This window comes from Hypanus sabinus, chromosome 7 (genome assembly GCF_030144855.1).
Source record: "Hypanus sabinus isolate sHypSab1 chromosome 7, sHypSab1.hap1, whole genome shotgun sequence".
NCBI lineage: Eukaryota > Metazoa > Chordata > Chondrichthyes > Myliobatiformes > Dasyatidae > Hypanus > Hypanus sabinus.
Window position 1 is genome coordinate 116,285,642 of NC_082712.1, and position 22,471 is coordinate 116,308,112.

The 22,471-nt window shown below is 43.1% G+C and overlaps 1 protein-coding gene across 2 annotated transcripts in view; it reads left to right on the plus strand.

Annotated features, from left to right (window-relative positions):
- The first annotated feature begins 657 nt into the window (after window positions 1-657).
- syt13 (synaptotagmin XIII) overlaps window positions 658-22,471 on the plus strand; it is a 42,040-nt gene continuing 20,226 nt past the window's right edge. The window contains exons 1-2 of one of the 2 annotated variants that reach the window (XM_059975444.1): window positions 658-1,063; window positions 20,441-20,663. In XM_059975444.1, the coding sequence (XP_059831427.1) occupies window positions 884-1,063; window positions 20,441-20,663 (403 nt within the window). In that variant the 5' untranslated portion in view covers window positions 658-883. Of the gene's footprint in view, window positions 1,064-19,723; window positions 19,730-20,440; window positions 20,664-22,471 lie in introns of those variants that run through there. The other variant, XM_059975445.1, reaches the window with a different exon arrangement.

Sequence of the window (22,471 nt, forward strand, 5' to 3'; positions counted from 1 at the left end):
TGAGCACTCTGTTCAGTGCCACCCCTCCCCCCCCCCAGTTTATTTGCAGAATCCACATAAGAATCCAGAAGTGTGCTGCTGGTGCTTAAACGACTGGGTTGCATTTACTAGTGAGTGTTTTGATAAAACTCCATCAAGCAGGTGCTGTAGCTTTGAATTTCTAGCTCAGGATCTGCTTACTTTGCTGCGTGTGTTGCTGGGACTAAACCAAACATGTTACTTAATAGTCATTTTCCTTCCCATTCCCTTCCAACATACTGGAGAAGTTAGGAAATAAATTTACAACCTTGCGAATCTTCCTTTACTTCTACCACTGGGGCATAGGAGTTTACCAAATTATTCAGCATTGGAATAAAAAAGATTCAGCTGCCCAGGAAGGAGTTAATAAACAATACTCATCATCTGCACTTTTGTAGTTTGTTCTTTTCTGCTAGTTTTCTCTTCCCACCTAAATTAATAGATCAACAAACATATTCTTTATATCTTACAATTTATTGAAAATGTGAAAATTACTTGCCATTTAGTAGTGCTTCTTTTTGTCAGTAAATTCATTGTTCTCTGCCTAGCCCTAGCCGGTCTCCCCAGTTAACTTTTTAATATTACTTCACAGGCTCCACCTCCCCGCTGACATCAATGCTCTTCCTGTTCCGACTGAAATCAGCCTTAGATCTACACTAAGTGCTGCTGCCTCCATCTCTATTCTACTGCTACTAAAAACTCCAGACTGGCTGTCCCCTAGGGCTCTTCCATCATGTGTTAACTATCTGCTTGAGGACGTAACTTCCAGTATAAGTTCTGCGTTTGAAGTGTTTGCAGAAGCCAAAGAATTTTGTCTTGAAAGGTCGATGTTCACTACAGCTGTTCCTGGTCCACCTTGGTGATAATGCTTCTATTGATAGTTCTTGGGGCCACTCTTGGGGTAACTGGCGGTGTTGTTGCTACCTGTGCAATGGCATTCCTATGGTGCCGTTTTAAAAAGCAGAGAGGGTCCTACAAAAATCTGGAGAACAAGTGTCTGGAAAGCACAGCAAAGGAGAGAAGTATCCTGCACACGACACAACAGGTAAGCAAGAGAGTTTACTGCCCGTGGCCTTTTGCTGTGCATTCAGCAGTTTGCAGGGAATCTGAAGAAAGTAGAAACTGGAGGATTAATAGGTTTGCCCAGAGAATTGAGTAATTTTTGAAAATATTTGTGCTAGTCTCTTAAGGCTATCTGTGCAACGAACAAAAGATACACATTAATCAGGGGTGTTTGACAGACAGAATGCTGCATATAGTTTCTCACTCCTGCTCAGTAACTCTAAGCACCCCTGGGAGAAGGTAATGTAGAGGTTTAAAGTGATGGCTGGATTTTTGATAGAGTCCTGGACGTGCCAGCTCAATAAGTTAAAGACATATAGTTTCTTTGTTAAAGTGTCACAAGCAACATTAAAGTCAAAGAACTAAAGAGGAGTTGCAGAATGTGCAACTCATACCTCGCTATGACTTCCAAACCTACCAGACTCTCAGTCATGCCTTAACCCTTAACAGTGCCCAGACCCTGAACATTCCTATAACCTTCAGTGAATTCATGTCTGACCAGCAAAGATAAGAGTATCCGTTGGAGATTGGTGGTACTATATTCAAAAGTGTTTATTAGTAAAATAAGCAAAACAATACCAATAATGCAAATATACATATAACACAGGTTAGCAATAATAAACCTAAAAGTGTAGGAATAATAATCAATAATAAACGAGCTCTATCAATGTCTAGGGGTAAATGAATTGTCATAGAAGAGTATAAAGTTCAGTTCAGTTCATGCGTGCTGAGGTAATTATGGTTGTTATGTGGTAATTGTTGGAGAGAAAGAGAGAGCGAGCAAGATTAGGCAGCTGCAGCAGGCAAACCTTCTATGGCTTTCTTAATCCATCGTGTCGTTGTGGTGGTCATTCAGCTATGACCCCTCCATCCTTCAGCCAGACCATTCTTCTGTGGTGGACTCATCACTCTGGCATGAGTGGATACACACACAAGTCCCCACCGGCCCTGCCATTACACTGAGAGCTTTACTGACCGATCTCCTGATTCGTCCTCTGAAGCCCCCACCTTCCCAACACTCAGTCAGTGTCCACTGATGTGTCTAAAGGGTGTCCCTGTAGTGAAAGGTAAACAATCCAGGAAGAGCCAAAATACAATAAATCAACAGTCCCTCTCTCTTATCTGTAGCAAATGTTCTTGCCTGTGTTTTGTCTCTCTCTCTCATGAGCAGCATAGCAACAGCAATAGTTCATGGTTCTCGGGGGGGGGGATGGTTAACTCTGCACCCCATTGTCCATCAGGTCTGTTCATCACTCATAACACCCCCATCCTTACAGAAAGGTGAAAATTAACTAATAAAGCATATTACAGAGTTTAACAAAATACGGAAGTGGTCTTAACTACAAGAATAATACAGATACACATTCAAATTAACATCTGGATAAACAATCAGCAATTACATTCTCACTCCCCTTTACATGTTGTATTTTAATATCGAATTCCTGTAACAACAGACTCCAACTTAATAACCACCTATTTTTATTCTTCATATTAGCCAAAAATACTAATGGGTTGCATTCTTAGCTTAGATGTATATTACAAAGTGTGAACCAATACATGTGTGATTTTAATGTAGTACATTACAGAAGTTTGTGCAAATACTAATCTCCATTTTACTTTTAAACTTAACATTTAAACAGTCAATCTTCCATGCTGTTTTTATTTTTCACATGCTTTGTTAAAAAAAAAGTCCAATTTCAGCGAACCCAGATCCTGTTATTCAAAGTGGCATTTGGTCAACCTTTGCCTCTTTTCCACTTAACCCTCACGTGGTTAGCTTGCTCACCAGCTTGGAATAGGCCTTCACAGACTCCTTTCTTATCACCAATGTTTACCAAATTAAGCCCATTTTCTGAACTTCCACACCACTCATTAATTTTAAGCAAGTCATTAATTTTATCTTCAGGATCTTTAATTCTGTTAATTTCCAGTTTACCATCTGCAGGTGATCCCTCTTGCTCAAAAGAACACTTCAAGATTTGCCTCTCCAAATCACATACTTAAACAACATCATCGAGTTGTTTATCCTTAAATTCCAAAACAAACTGTAATTGACTAGCAGGCACCTTGTTAACAAACCATTGTTCCTTCAGCATGGCCAATGCTTCGAAAACCAAACCAGACTTTAAATTTTCCTTATTCAAAAGTTTAGGAGCAATACTTTTTCCTTTTCCTTCAATAATATTCACATCACCAGCTTTCATCTCCTCACTAACTTTTAACACACCTAACACAAACAACTGAGAATTCTTGCTTTCCACTGGTGCCAAGGTTAACCCTTTCTTCACTGAACCAAGTCTATCTGACCCAAAAGGATTGCATTCCTTTTCAACTAAATCAGATACCTCAGACTTTTCCTGAGCTTCAACACTAGGCTCAGTACCCTGCACATCCACATCCTTCACAACCTGAACACAAGCAAACAGGACATCTGCCTCTCCTAGGCTTTCAATACCAGTCCCTTTTTCAAATTCAAAGTTCCCCTGATCCTCCCAGTTACTCTCTGGGCAACTCACATCCGGAGTAAACTCAACCTTGTGGGTTAAAGCAACCTCGTCTGCTAACCCAGCAGACTCCCTCAAGGTAGTGACATCCTTTTCATCTAGGACAGCACTTACATCGTTGGGAACACATTTAAATTCTTCAACTGCAAACAGCTCTGTCAAGCCAGACAGATCATCCGTGTCCAACGCTGGATCTTCTAACTGCCTCATCTGTTTCTCATCTTTACTCTGTGCCTCTATAATCTCCTTCCTCACTCCTAAATGTCCACCTACGGGTATCTTACGGGCAAGGTTCAAAATTCCGTTCCTTGACAACACTAAATCCACTTCATCTCCCTTACTGTCCTTAGCTCCACTATCCTCCATTTTACCACCCTCTAACCCCTCTTGGTACAGGGTCGGAAAAAACGTCTCCGCTAAATCAACACTGGACTCATTTAAACTTGTTCCTGTCTCAGCCGCCTTTCTAGACATGCTGCAAGTTATTGCGTATACGGGATAAATCTTGGAATCTATGGGCGGGTCCTCAGCACTCACAGGCTTGCTTGTCAGCTTCACTGCTGAATACACATCCCCAGTATCTCTCCAGATCCGCACTGGAACTGGGGTTTCCCCCTCCTTCACAGACCGTCCGTTCCGACATAAACTTCTCACACCCCTCTTGGGCTCTGTCTAACTTTGCCTTCCTCATCGATCTGTCGACCGGCTCAATGCAACCAGTCGGGATTGCTGTTTTCCCTTTTCCTGTCTCCTTCTTCGGAGCCATGCTCTTAGAAGCGATATGACCAGCTTTCCCACAGTTATAACACGTAAAGCTGGGAACCTTCCTGCTAGCCTGCTTTTCCTCCTCTTGACCTTTTCCACTAGTTCCCAGCTTATTCTCTGCCTTAGCCGGTGGGCTTTCTCTGCTGTCCCTACTGCCTCTCTGGTAACTCTTATTTGGGGGAAACTTTGTCTTGTGGGTTAAGGCATACTCATCTGCTAACTTGGCAGTCGCAGACAGAGTCACGGTCTCCTTCTCATCCAGTACGCCTTCATACTTTCAGGGACACAACTTTTAAATTGCTCTATCAGCATTAACTGTAGCAGTTTGTCATCATCTCCAACGACCCCTTTTGAGGCACACCAATGTTTACAATACATTTGCATCTCACGGGCAAACTCTAAGTACGTGCGGTTCCAGGGCTTTCTCAAGTTCCAGAACTTCTGCTGGTATGCCTCTGGCACCAACTCGTAACTCATCAAGACAGCCCTTTCTACTTCCTCATAATTCCTAGATTCTTCTATGGACAATGCCGAATACACTTGCTGAGCCTTCCCCCTAAGTACGCTCTGTACCAGAACAGCCCATTTTCTCTTAGGCCAGTTCTGATTCACAGCCACTTTCTCAAAATGGAGGAAGAACTTATCGACATCCATCTCCTCGAATGGAGGTACCAACTGGATCTCCTGACCAATCTTGAACCCCTCATTTGGGTCTGCTGCCCAGTCTCTTCCCTGCGATGCCTTTAACCTCTCCATTTCCTGCTCATGCTGCCTCTCTTTCTCTCTTTCCTCCCTCTGTTTATCAGCTTCTGCTCTCTGCCTTTCAGCTTCTTCCTTCTCCCTTTCAGCCTCCTCTCTCCGCCTTGCAGCCACCTCCCTCTCTCTCTGTGCCTCTAGCTGCCTTATCCAGAGTTCATGCTCCCTCTTCTTTTCCTCCTCAGCCAACCTTAATTGTTCTATCTGTAACTGAACCTCATCCTCGGCTGGTTTCCTCTCAGGGAACAGGTCCAATGCCTCCAATGGAAACACACCTTGGGATACATAATACTCAGCTATTGCTCTCTGTATTTCCAACTTTCTCATTGCCGGTTTCACCACTGAGAGATTCAATCGTCTCGCAACACTCACCAATTCCAACTTTCTGGCATCCTCTAATGCCCTTGTAGATGGTTCTTCTAAAAATTTGTCAATTTCCATCTCTTCTGGTTTCCCAACTGGTTATCTGCACAACCAGATCAGATAAGGGACTTTTATCCCAATTCACTGGCCCCCCAATTTGGTAATAAAATCCCGGATGAGCCCCCAATTTGTGGCGTACCCCGTAACTGGGTGTCTGACCAGCAAAGATAGAAGTATCCATTGGAGTCTGGTGGTACTATATTCAAAAGTGTTTATTAGTGAAATAAGCAAAACAATACCAATAATGCAAATATACATATAACACAGGTTAGCAATAATAAACCTAAAAGTGTAGGAATAATAATCAACAATAATAAACAAGCTCTATCGATGTCTAGGGGTAAATGAATTGTCATAGAAGAGTATAAAGTTCAGTTCAGTTCATGCGTGCTGAGGTAATTATGGTTGTTATGTGGTAATCATTGGAGAGAGAGAGCGAGATTAGGCAGCTACAGCAGGCATCCTTCTATGGCTTTCTTAATCCATCATGTCGTTGTGGTGGTCAGTCAGCTATGACCCCTCCATCCTTCAGCCAGACTGTTCTTCTGTGGTGGACTCGTCACTCTGGCATGAGTGGACACACACACACACACACAAGTCCCCACCGGCCCTGCTGTTACACTGAGAGCTTTACTGACCGATCTCCTGATTCGGTCTCCAAAGCCCCCACCTTCCCAACATTCAATCAGGGTCCACTGGCGTGTCTGGAGGGTGTCTCTCCAGACCTGTCTTTTATCCCTACTAACAGGGTCTCAGCTATCCATCAACTCTGAATGACAGTGTCCATCAAATCAGACCACTCCTGCTGTCTCCTGAGGAATGTTAATGAGCAAAATAGTGTCCTTGTAGCAAAAAGTAAACAATCCAGGAAGAGCCAAAATACAATAACTCTGCACCCCATTGTCCATCAGATCTGTTCATCACTCATAACACAACAAAGATGTCACTCCCAGTAACCATTATTAAGTATTTATCCAGACATATAAGTACAGTGACAACTGGTGATCTTAGTGGCCAAAGATTGCTATAGAATGTGAGAGAACTTCCAAAGAGAAGGGATAGAATATTAAACATCCGGAGGTATGGAAGTTAAGGAATAACAAAGATAATATGATAATTGAAATGGCTTTACCTTACCTTCAAAAAATTGCAGTAAGACACAACAAAGCTTCAGAAAAATTACTAATTGTTGCAATTTGCTAAAAAGCACATTCATTTATGGCAGGTGGGTGCAGAACATCTTAAAATATATTTTCTGCACTATATTAATCATTTAAATTATGCTACTAAGTCATGTCTAGGGAATATTTTATCTGAGTGGTTAGTGGGTGGATTGCTTCTCATTGCGCTAAACCAGGAACCTGGATGACATTCAGCTCATATGGGAGAATGGGGAGGATACAGATGGGCTCTACAGGGAGGTGTCACTCCTAAGTTACTGGAGGCAGGGAGCTAGGAGACTGTAAGGAGAGGAAAACAATCCAGATAGACAGTGCAGAGTACCTCTGTGGCTATTCCCCTCAATAATACGTACAACACTTTGCATACTGCTGGGGGAATGACCTACCAGGGAAAAGCAGCCGCCAGGGCTTTGGCACTGAATCTGGATCTGTGGCTCAGAAGGGAGGGGTGACACAAAGAGTATAGTTGTGATAGGGGAGTCAATTGTTAGGGGGCACATAGAAGATTCTGCAGATGTGAAATAGATACCTGAATAGTATGTTGCCTCCCAAGTGCCAGGGTCAGGGACATCTCAGATTGAGTCCATAGCATTCTGAAGGGGGATGGTGAAAAGCTAAAAGTAGTGGTACTTAGTGGTGTCAACAATAAAGATGGGAAAAGGGATGAGGTCTTGAAGAGAGAATATAGGGAGCTGGGTAGGAAATTGAAAAGCAGAACGTCAAAGGTGGTAATCTCATGGTTGCTTCATGTGCCACGTGCTAGTGAGGGTAAGAACAGGATTATTTGGCAGATGAATGCATGGCTGAAGAACTGGTGGTAGGAGCAGGGTTGCAGATTTCTGGATCATTAGAATCTCTTCTGAGGAAGATATAACCTGTACAAAAAGGATGGGTTAGAGCGAGGGGGGGGGGGGCAAGATATCCTCACGGAAAGGTTTGCTAGAGCTGTTGGGAGGGTTTAAACTAATTTGGCAGAGGATGGGAACTGGAGTGATAGGGCAGAGGATGGTGCAGTTGATATACTGTACAAGCAGATGCAGGGTGTAATGAAATTGTGAGGAAGAACAGGCAAATCATCAGGCAAAATTGCCTTCAGCAGGATGGATTGAAGAGTGTCTTTAGATTAAATGGGGGGTGGGGGTTGGTTCAACAGTTTGGAAAAGTGAGGAGAAAATAAAGGGAAGGAGAGTGCAGGAGAAGTTACAAAGTCCCCAGAATAAAAAGGCAAAGTTTAGAAAGGGATAACGATTTAACTTCTAGTAAAATGGAAACAAAATCAAAAAGGACTGAAAAAGGTGCTATATTTGAATGCACACAATATATGGAATAAGGTAGATGATATTGTAGTGCAGTTAGAAACTGCAGGTATGACATTGTGGGCATCACTGACTTGCAGCTGAAAGAAAGTCCCGGTTGGGAGCTTAACCTCCAAGGATACATCCTGTATTGAAAGGATAGGCGGGTAGGCAGAGAGGGTGGAGTGGTTCTGCTGGTAAAAAGTGAAATCCAATCCTGAGAAAGAAGTGACATAGGATCAGAAGATGTTGAATCCTTGTAGGTAGAGTTAAGAAACTGCTAGTATAAAAAGACCCTGATAGGAGTTATATACAGCCCTCCAAACAATAGACAAGATGTGGGATACAAATTACAATGGGAGATTTAAAAAAGGTATATAATAAGGGCAATGTTACGATAGTTATGGGGAATTTCAATGTGCAGGTAGATTGGGAAATCAGGTTGGTGCTGTATTCCAAGAGAGGGAATTTCTAGAATGCCTTTGAGATGGCTTTTTAGAGCAGCTCGTGGTTGAGCCCAGTAGGGAAAAGGGCAATTCTGGATTGGGTGTAGTGTAATGAGCCAGATTTGATTAGGGAGCTTAAGATAAAGGAACACTTAGAAGATCATGATCATAATATGATACAATTCACCCTGCAGTTTGAGAGGGTGAAGCTAAAATTAGATGTATCAGTACTTCATTGGAGTAAAGGGAATTACAGACGGAGGATATAAGAGCTGGCCAAAGTTGATTGTAGGCGAACATTAGCAGGGATGATGGCAGAACAGCAATGGCTGGAGTTTCAGGGAGCAGTTCAGAAGGTGTAGGATAGATTCGTTGCAAAGAAAAGGAAGTATTCCAAAGGAAGAATGAGGCAACCATGGGTGACAAGGGAAGCCAAAGACAACATAGATGCAAAAGAGAGGGCATACAACATAACAGAAATTAGTGGGTTGCTAGAGGCTTGGGAAGCTTTTCTAAAGCAACAGAAAGCAGCTAAAAACAATAAGGAGTGAAAAGATGAAAAATGAAGGTGAGTTAGCCAATAATATGAAAAGTGACACCAAAAGTTTTTTCAGATATAAAGAATAAAAGAGAGGCAAGAGTGATTATTGGACCACTGGTAAATGATACTAGAGAGGTAATAACGGAGGACAAAGAATTGGTGGTTGAACTTAATTTTTTTGCATTATTCACTGTGGAAGATACCATCAATATGACAGAAATTTGGGGCAGAAGTGCGTGTAGTTATTGTCACTAAGGAGAATGTGCTTGGGAAGCTGAAATGTCTGAAGGCAGGTAAATCACCTGGACCAGATGGGCTACACCCCAGGGTTCTGAAAGAGGTAACTGAAGAGATTGTGGAGGCATTCGTAGTGATCTTCCAAGAATAACTAGATTCTGGAATGGTTCAGCAGGACTGGGATAGTGCAAATGTCACTCCACTCTTATAAAAGAGAGGGAGACTAAAGACATGATATTATAGGCCAATCAGGCTCTCGTCAATGGTTAGTAAGGAGTGGGAGTCCATTATTAAGCATGAGGATTTGGGGTACTTGGAGGTACATGATTAAATAGGCTGAAGTCGGCAAGGTTTTTGTAAGGGGAAATTTTGTCTGACAGATCTGTTGAAAATCTTGGAGGAAATAACAGGCAGGATAGTCAAAGGAGAGTCAGTAGATGTTGTCTACTTAGATTTTCAGAAAGCCTTTGACAAGGTGCCACACATGAGGCTACAAAACAGGAGCCTGGGATATTACAAGAAAACTACTAACAAGGATAACATATATTAAAGAGAAAATCACTGTAATTTTCTTTATATTCTTAGTGTCATTTGATCAATATATTCAGTCATGTTAACACATGCTTTAAAAATACTATTGTCATTTGTGCCCCCCCCCTCCAAGGAATACATCCCTTCATTGTTTGAGGGTCTTCCTCACCAGACTTAGCCGCTCAACGTCCAGTAGCAGAAGGACCCCAGACCGTTGCTTTTCCCCAAGGTGCCTTTGCATTGTCTGCACCATGCTTCATTCATGCGATCCATAAACTGTGTACCTAGACCCCATACTAATATCTTCAGAACCAGGTCTCACAATACAATACAGTTGCACCCAAGCCACATAGACTGGTGCAAACATGAATCTATGCAAATAGTGCTGTCTCCATATCCGTGTGCTAATATCCCCAGCTTTTTGGTTCCAGGCTATGCCTCTGGGTCTCTATCTTCATCAATGTCATTAGATGCAAATATGCTTGTATGATTCATGAGGATATGCTTGTAAGGTTCTTTGGTTCTCTCCAAGCAGGTGTTCTCATTTCCAAGCAGGTGAAATCTGTCACATACAAGATTATGAGCAATTATCTCTCCAACATTTACTATTATGAGCCAATTTAATGGTTGTCACTGCAAATTCTGCAAATTCTAAGGAACTTAATATTTGTGAAACTTCTGATTGCCTCAACTTAGTGTATAATGGTGAAATTTGCCTCGAAGCATAAACTGGCTGAACGCAGATCTAATTTATTGGACCAAAGGCTTAAGCCACACTGGGGAGTTATGCTTCAGGTTCTTATTAGGAGCCAAAGTCTGATGTCTTCTCTGTGCTCAATATCAACATCAGAGGCAGTCACTAATGAATACAACCATTTCCAGGACAAACAACTCCCACAAACTAAATGTCCTGCCACTGCCATTCAAGTATTTTGACATGAACAGCAAAATAAATTGGAGTGAAGCACAGTGGACAGCTGATTAGTTATTATCCACATTCCCCAAATATCAAAAGGTGAAATTATCCTCATTAGACCATAAGATATAGGAGCAGAATTTGGCCAATCGGCCCATCTGGTCTGCTATATCATTCAATCATGGCTGATTATTATCCCTCTCAACCGCATTTTCCTGACCTTTGCCCTGTAACCTTTTAGAACCTGTTTAGTCAAGGACCTACCAACCTCTGCTTTAAATTGTTACATATCCCGTAACTGGATAACTTACCAGCAAAGATAGAGAGGTCTGTTGAAGTCTGATGTTACTATTGATGTTACTATTTTCAAACGTTTTTATTTATAAAGGGGCACAAAATTAAGGTTAATACAAACATTCAGATAATGCACATCATCAATACTCAATCTAAAGTGCAGGTATAGTAATAATCATCATTAAGAAGTGAGCTCTGCTGATGTCTAGGGGTTAATATATTGTCCGTTGGAAATATAAAAGTCACTCAGAAGGCTGCAGGCTTCAGCCTTTTGGGAATCGCTGGGTTTCACATGGGGCGACCGAGAGAGAGAGATTGGGGAGAAGAGGGAAAACTTGTTGGGTCTTTATGAAGCTTCCGTGGAATCGGGGGAGCGTTGGTTCCCTCTCCCCGTTGTTAGTTAAAAACGGTTTTCCGTGATTCCAGCCACAAATTCCAATCCCGGAATCTAACGCACGTGGCTTCCTTCAAAATGGCTTCCCGCTACGGCGGGATCACTCTCCCGTGTCTTCTTGATGCGTCTGAAGGGGCGGTCAGGGGATATTTATGTGGAGTTCTGCATAGATATGTTCCAATGAGACAGGGAAGTTATGTACAGGAACAGGAACAGGTACAGGAACCGTGGTGTACAAAGGCTGTAACAAATCCAATCAAGAAGAAAAGGAAAGCTTACAAAACGTTCAGAGAGCTAGGTAATGTTAGAGAGCTAGAAGATTATAAGGCTAACAGGAAGGAGCTTAAGAAGGAAATTAGGAGAGCCAGAAGGGGCAATGAGAAGGCCTTGGTGGGCAGGATTAAGGAAAACCCCAAGGCATTCTACAAGTGTGTAAAGAGCAAGAGGATAAGACGTGAAAGAATAGGACCAATCAAGTGTGACAGTGGGAAAGTGTGTATGGAACCAGAGGAAATAGCAGAGGTACTTTATGAATACTTTGCTTCAGTATTCACTATGGAAAAAGATCTTAGTGATTGCAGTGATGAATTGCAGCAGACTGAAAAGCTTGAGCATGTAAATATTAAGAAAGAGGGTGTGCTGGAGCTTTTGGAAAGAATCGAGTTGGATATGTCACTGGGACCAGATGAGATGTACCCCAGGCTACTCTGGGAGGTGAGGGAGGAGATTGCTGAGCATCTGCAATGATCTTTACAACATCAATGGGAAAGGGAGAGGTTCCAGAGGACTGGAGGGTTGCGGATGTTGTTCTCTTATTCAAGAAAGGGAGGAGAGATAGCCCAGGAAATTATAGACCAGTGAGTCTGACTTCAGTAGTTGGAAATTTGATGGAGAAGATCCTGAGAGGCAGGATTTATGAGCATTTGAAGAAGTATAATATGATTAGGAATAGTCAGCATGGCTTTGTCAAAGGCAGGTCGTGCCTTACAAACCTGTTTGAATTTTTTGAGGATGTGACTAAACACATTGATGAAGGAAGAGCAGTGGATGTTGTGTTTATGGACTTCAGCACAAGCATTTGATAAGGTACCCCTTGCAAGGCTTATTGAGAAAGTAAGGAGGCATGGGATCCAAGGGGACATTGCTTTGTTGATCCAGAACTGGCTTGCCCACAGAAGGCAAAGAATGGTTGTAGATGGGTCATATTCTGCAAGGAGGCCAGTGACCAGTGGTGTGCCTCAGGGATCTGTTCGTGGACTCTTCGTGAGTTTTATAAATGATCTGGATGAGGAAGTGGAGGGATGGGTTAGTAAGTTTGCTGATGACACAAAGGTTGGAGGTGTTGTGGATAGTGTGGAGGGCTGTCAGAGGTTACAGTGGAACATTGATAGGATGCAAAACTGGGCTGAGAAGTGGCAGATGGAGTTCAACCCTGATAAGTGTGAGGTGGTTCATTTTGGTAGGTCAAATATGATGGCAGAATATAGTATTAATGGTAAGACTCTTGGTAGTGTGGAGGATCAGAGGGATCTTGGGGTCTGAGTCCATAGGACGTCCAAAGCAGCTGCGCAGGTTGACTCTGTGGTTGAGAAGGCATACAGTGTATTGGCCTTCATTAATCGTGGAATTGAATTTAGGAGCCGAGAGGTAATGTTGCACTATATAGGACTCTGGTCAGACCCCACTTGGAGAACCATACTCTGTTCTGGTTGTTTCACAACAGGAAGGATGTGGAAACCATAGAAAGGGTGCAGAGGAGATTTACAAGGATGTTGCCTGGATTGGGGAGCATGCCTTATGAAAACAGGTTGAGTGAAATTGGTCTTTTCTCCTTGGAGCGATGGAGGATGAGAGGTGACCTGATAGAGGTGTATAAGATGATGAGAGGCATTGATCGTGTGGATAGTCAGAGGCTTTTCTCCAGGGCTGAAATGTTTGCCACAAGAGGACACAGGTTTAAGGTGCAGGGGGAGTAGGTACAGAGGAGATGTCATGGGTAAGTTTTTACCCATGGGCTGCCAGCAACGGTAGTGGAGGCGGATACGATAGAGTCTTTTAAGAGACTTTTGGATAGGTACATGGAGCTTGGGAAAATAGAGGGCTATGGGTAACCCTAGTAATTTCTAAGGTAGGGACATGTTCGGCCCAACTTTGTGGGCTGAAGGGCCTGTATTGTGCTGTAGGTTTTCTATGTTTTTTAAGGATACAACTTACAGTCATCATTGGACATCTGCAATGTAGTTAGATGTTCATTACATTGATAGTTGCTTTTCTTTGTACATAAATGGTCAGGAAGCATAACCAGCTGAAGAACCAGCTATAGGTTTCCAGTGTTCCTCACACAGCTAACAGAAAGTGTTTTCTTAAGCATTTAGCTGTTGAGATACTTGGACAATGGGTATCTCTGTTGCAGTACACTTGGCAGCAATGGAGATGTTATTGTTGGCCGTGTCTAGTTACTCTGAGCGTTGCAGAGAGAGTTAAGTAGATATGGTTAGTATAAGTGAAATGGTGATGATGTGGCAGATAGAATATAATATTCAGCACTCCAGAGCAGTGGTGGGGGGAGCTGGTGTGGTCAAAAGCACACTTCTTTGGCGTCAGGAGTGGGATTAGAAATTAATGGCAAGATTGAAGAGCTGTGACATCAGTAGGAACACCTTAAGACCCAAGGATAAATCGAGGGACCTAGCAGTCTGCCTCTCTTGCATCCCCAGGCTGGTCTCCCAAAGACAGGACACTGACCTGGAGGAAAACCCGGAATCAGAGCATCATGCCTTCCTGAGGAACTCTGATAGGGTCAGTGTACCCAGGGGACATGGCAAGGTGCATCTTCCACCTCCCTCGTGGCATGCACCAGGGAACCCAAGACTCCACAGCCATGGGAGGACGGGCAACATGGCAGGCACCACTGACAAACCAGAGCAAGAGGAAGACCAATGGGCCTCAGCAGTTAACGCTAGAAGGTCCAACCTGAAGTTCCCCAGGTACAATGGTGCCAGCCACCTGGAGTCTTAACCTGTGCAAGTCAAACTTGCTGCATGGCACAATGGGTGGAGCCGTACCAAGATGGCAGGGCACCTTGCCCTGGTGCTGGAGGGGGATGCCTAGCGGGCCCTCCTTGATCTCATGCCAGCTGAGCAGCGTGATTTAGGGTTAGGGTCGGTGTACAGCTGACCATTTTGGGGTCATGAAAACATTGGGCAAGCTGTGCAAGCGCCTCTATTGGCCTGGGTACAGGCAGGACGTGGAGCTGTCCATGTATTGCTGCGACGCCTGCACGTCCCAGAAGCGGCTGAGCTGCCCATCTAGAGTGCCAATGTAGTATCGTCTGGTGGGGGCGCCAGAATGGATCTACTGTCCCTCCCGGAAGAAGGGACTATCCCCCAAGCTCGGAGCCACTGGAGGAGTGTTGTGGTTGCCTGAGCTGCACTGGGACCAGCTGGCACTGTATCAGCCTTTGGCTACCACCGACCCAGTGAGTGTCCTGCCTCTTGCCTCACATGAGGGGGGGGGAGATGGGCTACAGACACCGACAGTGCCCCAGGCGGTGGCGTCGACCACCACTGGGACTTCTGGACTTTGTTGTGGATCCCACAGGTGGGTGCAGTGTACCACTCCAGCATTCCTCGTGGCCAGCACTATTTATTTTCTTGATTTAAAATGTTTTCATTGGATTATGGAGGGATGTTCAGGTTATTTTATTGTTAACCTTTTAGCTAGGATTATAGAAGTTATTTGCACATGTGTTTGTGGGTTCATCCTGACTGTAGCCAGAGTATGTGACCATCACCTCCCCATTTGTATGTGACTGAGTGGTTCTTAGTGCCCGGTCTGTTTTGTGCTTGTTGCAATAAAACCTGGAGTTGAGTTAAATGAGCTTCTCTCGGCTGTCATCATAGACCAATCGCTCGCCACAATATGGAAAATATCAGGTTATTCATCTTGGGAGAAAAAAATTGAAAAGCAAAATAGTTTTACGGTGTTGAGAGATTGTAAGACGTTAGCATTCAAAGGAACCAAGGTGCACTGAAAACTAATGTGAGGGTAAAGCTGGAAGTCAAAAAGGCAAATGATACGCTGGGCTTTACTGCAGAAGAATTATAATACAAAAGTAAAGTTGTCTTACTGCAAATATATACAAGGTTGTGGTGAGGCAATGCCTCAAATATTGTGTGCAGTTCTAGTCCTCCTACCTAGGGAAGGATACAAACAGAGTACAGTGAAGGTTCACCACAGAGTTTGGGATAAGGGTTTGAGGAGAGACTAATGAGCCTGGACAATACACTCTAGTGTTTGGAAGAATAACAAGTGTTCCTCATTAAGACATAGAAAGTTGTTACAGAAATCAAGGTAGATGCAGGATTGATATTCCCCTGGTTGGGGTGTCTTGACCTGAGAGTTAAACTAGGACAGACTTCCAAAACTGAGATACAAAGAGGACAGTAGTGAAACTTTGGAATTCTCCAAGGAGCCAGTGGAAGCCCAGTCCCTGAGTAAGTATTCAGATCAATAGACTTGGATCTTTAAGAGAATCGCAAGACACAGATGAAGTTCAGAAAGCATTGTTGAGATAGAAGGTTAGCCATGATCTTACTGAATTCAGTTGGTGGGCTGAATGAGAGACACCTGCTACTATTTCTATGTGCTTGCTAACCAGACAAGGTCCTGTTTTACCACTTCATTCTGAGTGAAAACAACTCAAAGACTATTTGAAATATAATTTCCCCAGTTTCACTCTATGTCATGGATGGCCTGAATGGCCTTTGCGGATAATTTTAGCAGTCATTTAAGGATTCAAGAATTGTGAAATCTAATTCCTTGGCAACTATCTACCTACTACTACATACCCTAACTGCCTCCCACTCTCCTCACTCATCATAGGTACTACCTCTACCACACACACACACTCATCATGAATGCTCTTGTCTGATCCTACCACTGTGGGTGCTCTCCTTACTCAGTTATGATACTACCTCCTGTCCTTACCAACTGCTTTCAGGGAAAAATACCATTAGTGAATTCTGTTCCTCCACCTTCTTTTCCCTTTACTGTATTTTATCCACTGTAAGTCCTCCCACATCACTTCTCCCATCTTTACCTCATGCTGGTTCCTCCCACATCACTTCTCCTCATCTTTGCCCACTGTGGCCTCTCCTGCCAGACTCCAGTTGGCACCTATATTGTGTTCTCATTACTCTGCCTTTACTGCCCATAGAAACACAGAAACATAAAAGCCTACAACACAATACAGGCCCTTTGGTCCACAAAGCTGTGTTGAACCTGTCCTTACTTAAGAAATTACCAAGGGTTACCCATAGCCCTCTATTTTTCTCAGCTCCATGTACCTATCCAGGAGTCTCTTCAAAGACCCTATCATATCCACCTCCGCCACTGTCGCTGGCAGCCCATTCCATGCACTCACCACTCTCTGTGTAAAAAACTTATCCCTGACATCTCCTCTGTACCTACTTCCAAGCAGCTTAAAACCGTGCCCTCTATTGTGAGTCATATCAGACCTGGGAAACAGCTTCTGACGATCCATATGATCAATGCCTCTCATCATCTTATACACCTCCCTCAGGTCACCTCTCACCTCTCATCCTCCGTCGCTCCAAGGAGAAAAGGCTGAATTCACTCAACCTATTCTCACATGGCATGCTCCCAATCCAGACAACAGCCTTGTAAATCTCCTCTGCACCGTTTCTATGGTTTCCACATCCTTCCTGTAGTGAGACGACCAGAACTGAGCACAGCACTGCAAATGGGGTCTGAACAGGGTCCTATATTGCTGCAACATTACCTCTCAGCTCCTAAACTCAATCCCAATATTGATAAGGGCCAATGAATCATATACCTTCTTAACCACAGAGTCAACCTGTGTCGCAGCTTTAAGTGTCCTATGGACTCAGACCCCAAGATCCCTCTGATCCTCCACACTGCCAAGAATCTTATCATTAATACTATATTCTGCCATCATATTTGACCTACCAAAATGAACCACTTCACACTTATCTGAGTTGAATTCCATCTATCACTTCTCAGCCTAGTTTTGCATCCTATCAATGTCCCGCTGTAACCTCTGACAGCCCTCCACACTATCCACAACACCCCCAACCTTTGTGTCATCAGCAAATTTAATAACCCATTCCTCCACTTCCTTATCCAGATCATTTATAAAAATCACGAAGAGTAGGGATCCCAGAACAGATCCCTGAGGCACACCACTGGTCACCGACCTCCATGCAGAATATGACCTGTCTACAACCACTCTTTGCCTTCTGTTGGCAAGCCAATTCTGGATCCACAAAGTAAGGTCTCCTTGGATCCCATGCCTCCTTTCTTTCTCAGTAAGTTTTGCATGGAACTTATCAAATGCCTTGCTGAAATCCACACATACTACATCTCCTGCACTTCCTTCATCAATGTGTTTAGTCACATCCTCAAAAAATTCAGTCAGGCTCATAAGGCACGACCTACCTTTGACAAAACCATGCCGACTATCTTTAATCATATTATGCCTCTCCAAATGTTCATAAATCCTGCCTCTCAGGATCTTTTCCATCAAATTACCAACCACTGAAGTAAGACTCACTGGTCTATAACTTCCTGGGTATCTCTACTTCCTTTCTTGAATAAGGGAACAACATCTGCAACCTTTCAATCCTCCAGAACCTCTCCCGTCTCCATTGATGATGCAAAGATCATCGCCAGAGGCTCAGCAATCTCTTCCCTCGCTTCCCACAGTAGCCTGGGGTACCTCTCGTCTGATCCCGGTGACATCCAACTTGAAGCTTTCCAAAAGCTCCAGCACATCCTTTTTCTTAATATCTATATGCTCAAGCTTTTCAGTCTGCTGTAAGTCATCCCTACAATTACCAAGATCCTTTTCCGAAGTGAATAATGAAGCAAGTTATGCATTAAGTACCTCTGCTGTCTCCTCTGGTTCCAGACACACTTTTCCACTGTCACACTTGAGTGGTCCTATTCTGTCACATCTTATCCTCTTACTCTTCGCATACTTGTAGAATGCCTTGGAGTTTTCCTTAATCCTGTCTGCCAAGACCTTCTCGTGGCCCTTTCTGGCTCTCCTAATTTCTTTCTTAAGCACCTTCCTGCTAGCCTTATAATCTTCTAGATCTCTATCATGACTGAGTTTTTTGAGCCTTTCGTAAGCTTTTCTTTTCTTCTTGACTAGATTTACAACAGCCTTTGTACACCATGGTTCCTGTACCCTACCATCCTATCCCTCTCTCATTGAAATGTACCTATGCAAAACTCCACGCAAATATCCCCTGAACATTTGCCATATTTCTTCCGTACATTTCCCTGAGAACGTCTGTTTCCAATTTATGCTTCCAAGTTCCTGCCTGATAGCCTCTTATTTCCTCTTACTCCAATTAAACACTGTCCTAACTTGTCTGTTCCTATCCCTCTCCAGTGCTATGGTAAAGGAGATAGAATTATGATCACTATCTCCAAAATGCTCTCCCACTGAGAGACCTGACACCTGACCAGGTTCATTTCCCAATACCAGATCAAGTACAGTCTCTCCTCTTGTAGGCTTATCCACATATTGTGTCAAAAAACCTTCCTGAACACACCTAACAAACTCCATCCCTTCTAAACCCCTGGCTCTAGGGAGATGCCAATTGATATTTGTGAAATTAATATCTCCTACCACGACAACTCTGTTATTATTACACCTTTCCAGGATCTGTTTCCCTATCTGCTCCTCGATATCCCTTTTACTATTGGGTGGCCTATAAAAAACAAACAGTAAAGTTATTGACCCCTTCCTGTTCCTAACCTCCACCCACAGAGACTCCGTAGACAATCCCTCCATGACATCCACCTTTACTGCAGCCGTGACACTATCTCTGATCAACAGTGCCACTCCCCCACCTCTTTTGCCGCCCTCCCTGTCCTTTCTGAAACGTCTAAAATCCGGCACTTGAAGTAACCAATCCTGTCCCTGAGCCATCCAAGTCTCTGTAATGGCTATCACATCATAGCTCCAAGTACTGATCCACACTCTCAGCTTATCTGATTCGTTCACAATACTCCTTGTGTTAAAATAGACATATCTCAAATCATCGGTCTGAGCACACCCCTGCCTGTCCTCCCTCTCTCACTGTCTACAAGCTTTCTCTATTTGTGAGCCAACCGCCTCTTCCTCCATCTCTTCAGTTCTGTTCCCACCCCCCGGTAATTCTAGTTTAAACTCTCCCCAGTAGCCTGAACAAATCTCCCCACCAAGATATTGGTCCCCTCGGATTCAAGAGCAACCCACCCTTTTTGTACAAGTCACATTTGCCCCAAAGGAGGTCCCAATGATCCAGAAATGTACGCCAGATGAAGTAGCGGTAAGTAGAATGCTGTTACACTCAGGTCTTCTGAGTTTGAGTTCAATTCCGATAGTGAGTGTATATGTCAACCTCGTGATAGCTGGGTTTCCTCTGGGTGCTCAGTTTCCTTCCACAGTCCAAAGAGTTACTGCTTAGTAGGTTAATTGGTCATTGTAAATTGTTCTGTGATTAGGCTGGGGTTAAATAGGTGCGGCTGATTGGGGCCAAAAGGACCTATTCCGTGTTGTATCTCTAAATAAAGAGTAATTTACATTTCCCCCTCCTTTCATTACAGGTGTACATTACCAGATATTTTTCCTGACAGTGAACAGTTTCTCTCAACCCTTCTGCCTTCCTTCCTCGCAACCTTACCTGATGTGAACAGTTACTGCACTGATTTACTCCATCATTCTTGGCTGAAACTCTATGACCTTCCCAGTTACTGCTTTATCCAATTTCCCGTGGTTCTCATCCTGAATCTGGTGGCCCATCGCTCTGCAGTCAGTGGTTCCCCATTCTGCATCAAATTGTTTTACACCCTATACAGTGGAATTATGAGCAGAATAGAGAAAGGAGAGAGACTTTAAAAAAAGGTCGGCAAAGAATTGCCTGAAGAAAAATCATGAATATGTGACCTAATATCCAAATATCACAGTGTATCAGAGCTATAAATTTAGTGCCTTCTAAAAGGACCCAAATAAAACTCATGGTGTTCATTTGCTGTCACAGTTTAGAGTGAAGAAGACAATGGAGACAATCCAGCCAAGGACCAGGTTAGCAACAACTAAAATCTATGGCCCCAAACCAATGAAAACCTTCCCAAAGTTCATCAATTACACAGACTGTACCATAGAAAGGATGGATGAATGTCTGCCAGCTAAAGCAGAGAAGACCAACATCTCCAGTTTAATGGTGAATTCATCTGAAGATCTGTTTGTTTTTTCCAGGAATGGTAAGGAAGCAGGTGAAACGGTCCATATTTTAACACATTACAATGATCAAAAACACATGGCCCTTGATGGTTATGGTGAGGACTACAAAAACAATCTGTTTGCTGCACTGTAGCAAACATAGAGCCACCCTATCCATGGTTAAAGGTGTATACAGCTATGACACGAAGTTCCAATAAGTTCTGGGGTATGGAATAAGTGGATGAAACATTTTTTAGAAACTGGAGCAATTACATGTGCAGCTTTTAAATATTATGTATTATGTGAGTCATTATTCCACCAACTCCCTTTTTGAAAATTAAGATTGTTCAATGTGGCATGGTGCCCGTGTTCTGGCTTGCTTGGTAAGTCCAGAAAAGCTGCATTTCAGTAATTACTCTCTCTTCCACCTTCATTCTTCTCCATTTCCCCTTTCTGGCTCCCATCTTATCACTTCCCTTCTCCTCACCTGCTCATCACCTCCCTCTGGTACCCCTTCTCCTTCCCTTTCTCCCATGGTCCAATCTCCTCTCCTATCAGATTCCTCCTTCTTCAGCCCTTTAACTTTTCCACCTGTCACCTTCTGGCTTCTTCTCCTTTCCAGCCCTGATGAAAGGGTTTCAGCCTGAAACGTCGACTGCTTAATCCTCTCCATAGATGCTGCCATACCTACTGAGTTCCTCTAGCATTTTGTGTGTTGCTTCGGATTTCTAGTGCCTGTAAAAGAGCTATGATAAGATGGAGTTCAGTAGAGAGAGATGATAATGCAAGAAACAGGGGAGGTTAAGCAACATTTGGGTCTTGAGTTGTGTGAACTACTGAATAACTATCTAAAATGCAAAACTGTATTAAATCTACAATGTTGTTAATGTGGTTAGTTGAGGGATGAAAGGTTATTCCTCCAACATACATTGAGCTTCTGCGCAGCAGAGTGCCGGAGAAATCACAACATGTAGGACTAACAAGAAAAACAACTGATAGCTCAGGGTAACATTTGTAAACATAATAGAGATGTTTCATAAAGCAGACCTTCATCTACGCATGGCCTCCTTAATTTCGAGGACACCAAGTGATGAGTTGTAAATAGTTTACTAAATCCAAAGATGTACAAGGAAATTGTTGTTGCACCTGGAAAGAGTAGTTATGAGTCTCTATAAAGATGAGGATGAGGTAAAAGAGCAGGCTTTCATCTCCTTCACTTGAATAGGAAGGCATCTTGTTAAGGGATGTGTGTTTGGGAGAGATTGCAAAGTAAAGGATGTGCGGAGGGAACTAACTCTTTGGAATGTAGACAGGTTAAAGAATTATAATGGAGTTGTGGAATTTGCAAAGGATGAGCACTTGAATTTGTGAAACTAATCAATGGGAAGTTAGAGTAGATAAGATAATCAGTTTTCTAGGAGGGTGGTTTATGAGTATGGGCAGAAGTGCAAGAAAGGTTTGATATTGCTTCACTGTGTATCAGTTATAACAATGACAGGTGAAGAGAGTGTGTAGGGAAAAGAGGTTAAATTAGACCTATTAGTGAAAGAGCCTTTGGTGTTCAGGGTATGAGATTAAAACATTAACCAGTATACTTTTGGCTTCAGTAAACCTTCCAATTACATGGCTAGAGAAGCAATCAGACCAATCAGTTTAAATAGTTTCTTAAGGGGTATTTTTCTACCTTTGTGAATCTTGAATCTTCTGATAATTAGGGCAATTTTTTTTTTCAAAAATTGTGTTGTCTACTCAAATGAAACCATCTAATATTTTAAGATTCTTCAGATATAACTGTGAATCTTTAGGTCAATTTAGGTCAGGTCAGAAGGATAGAACAATGTATTTTACA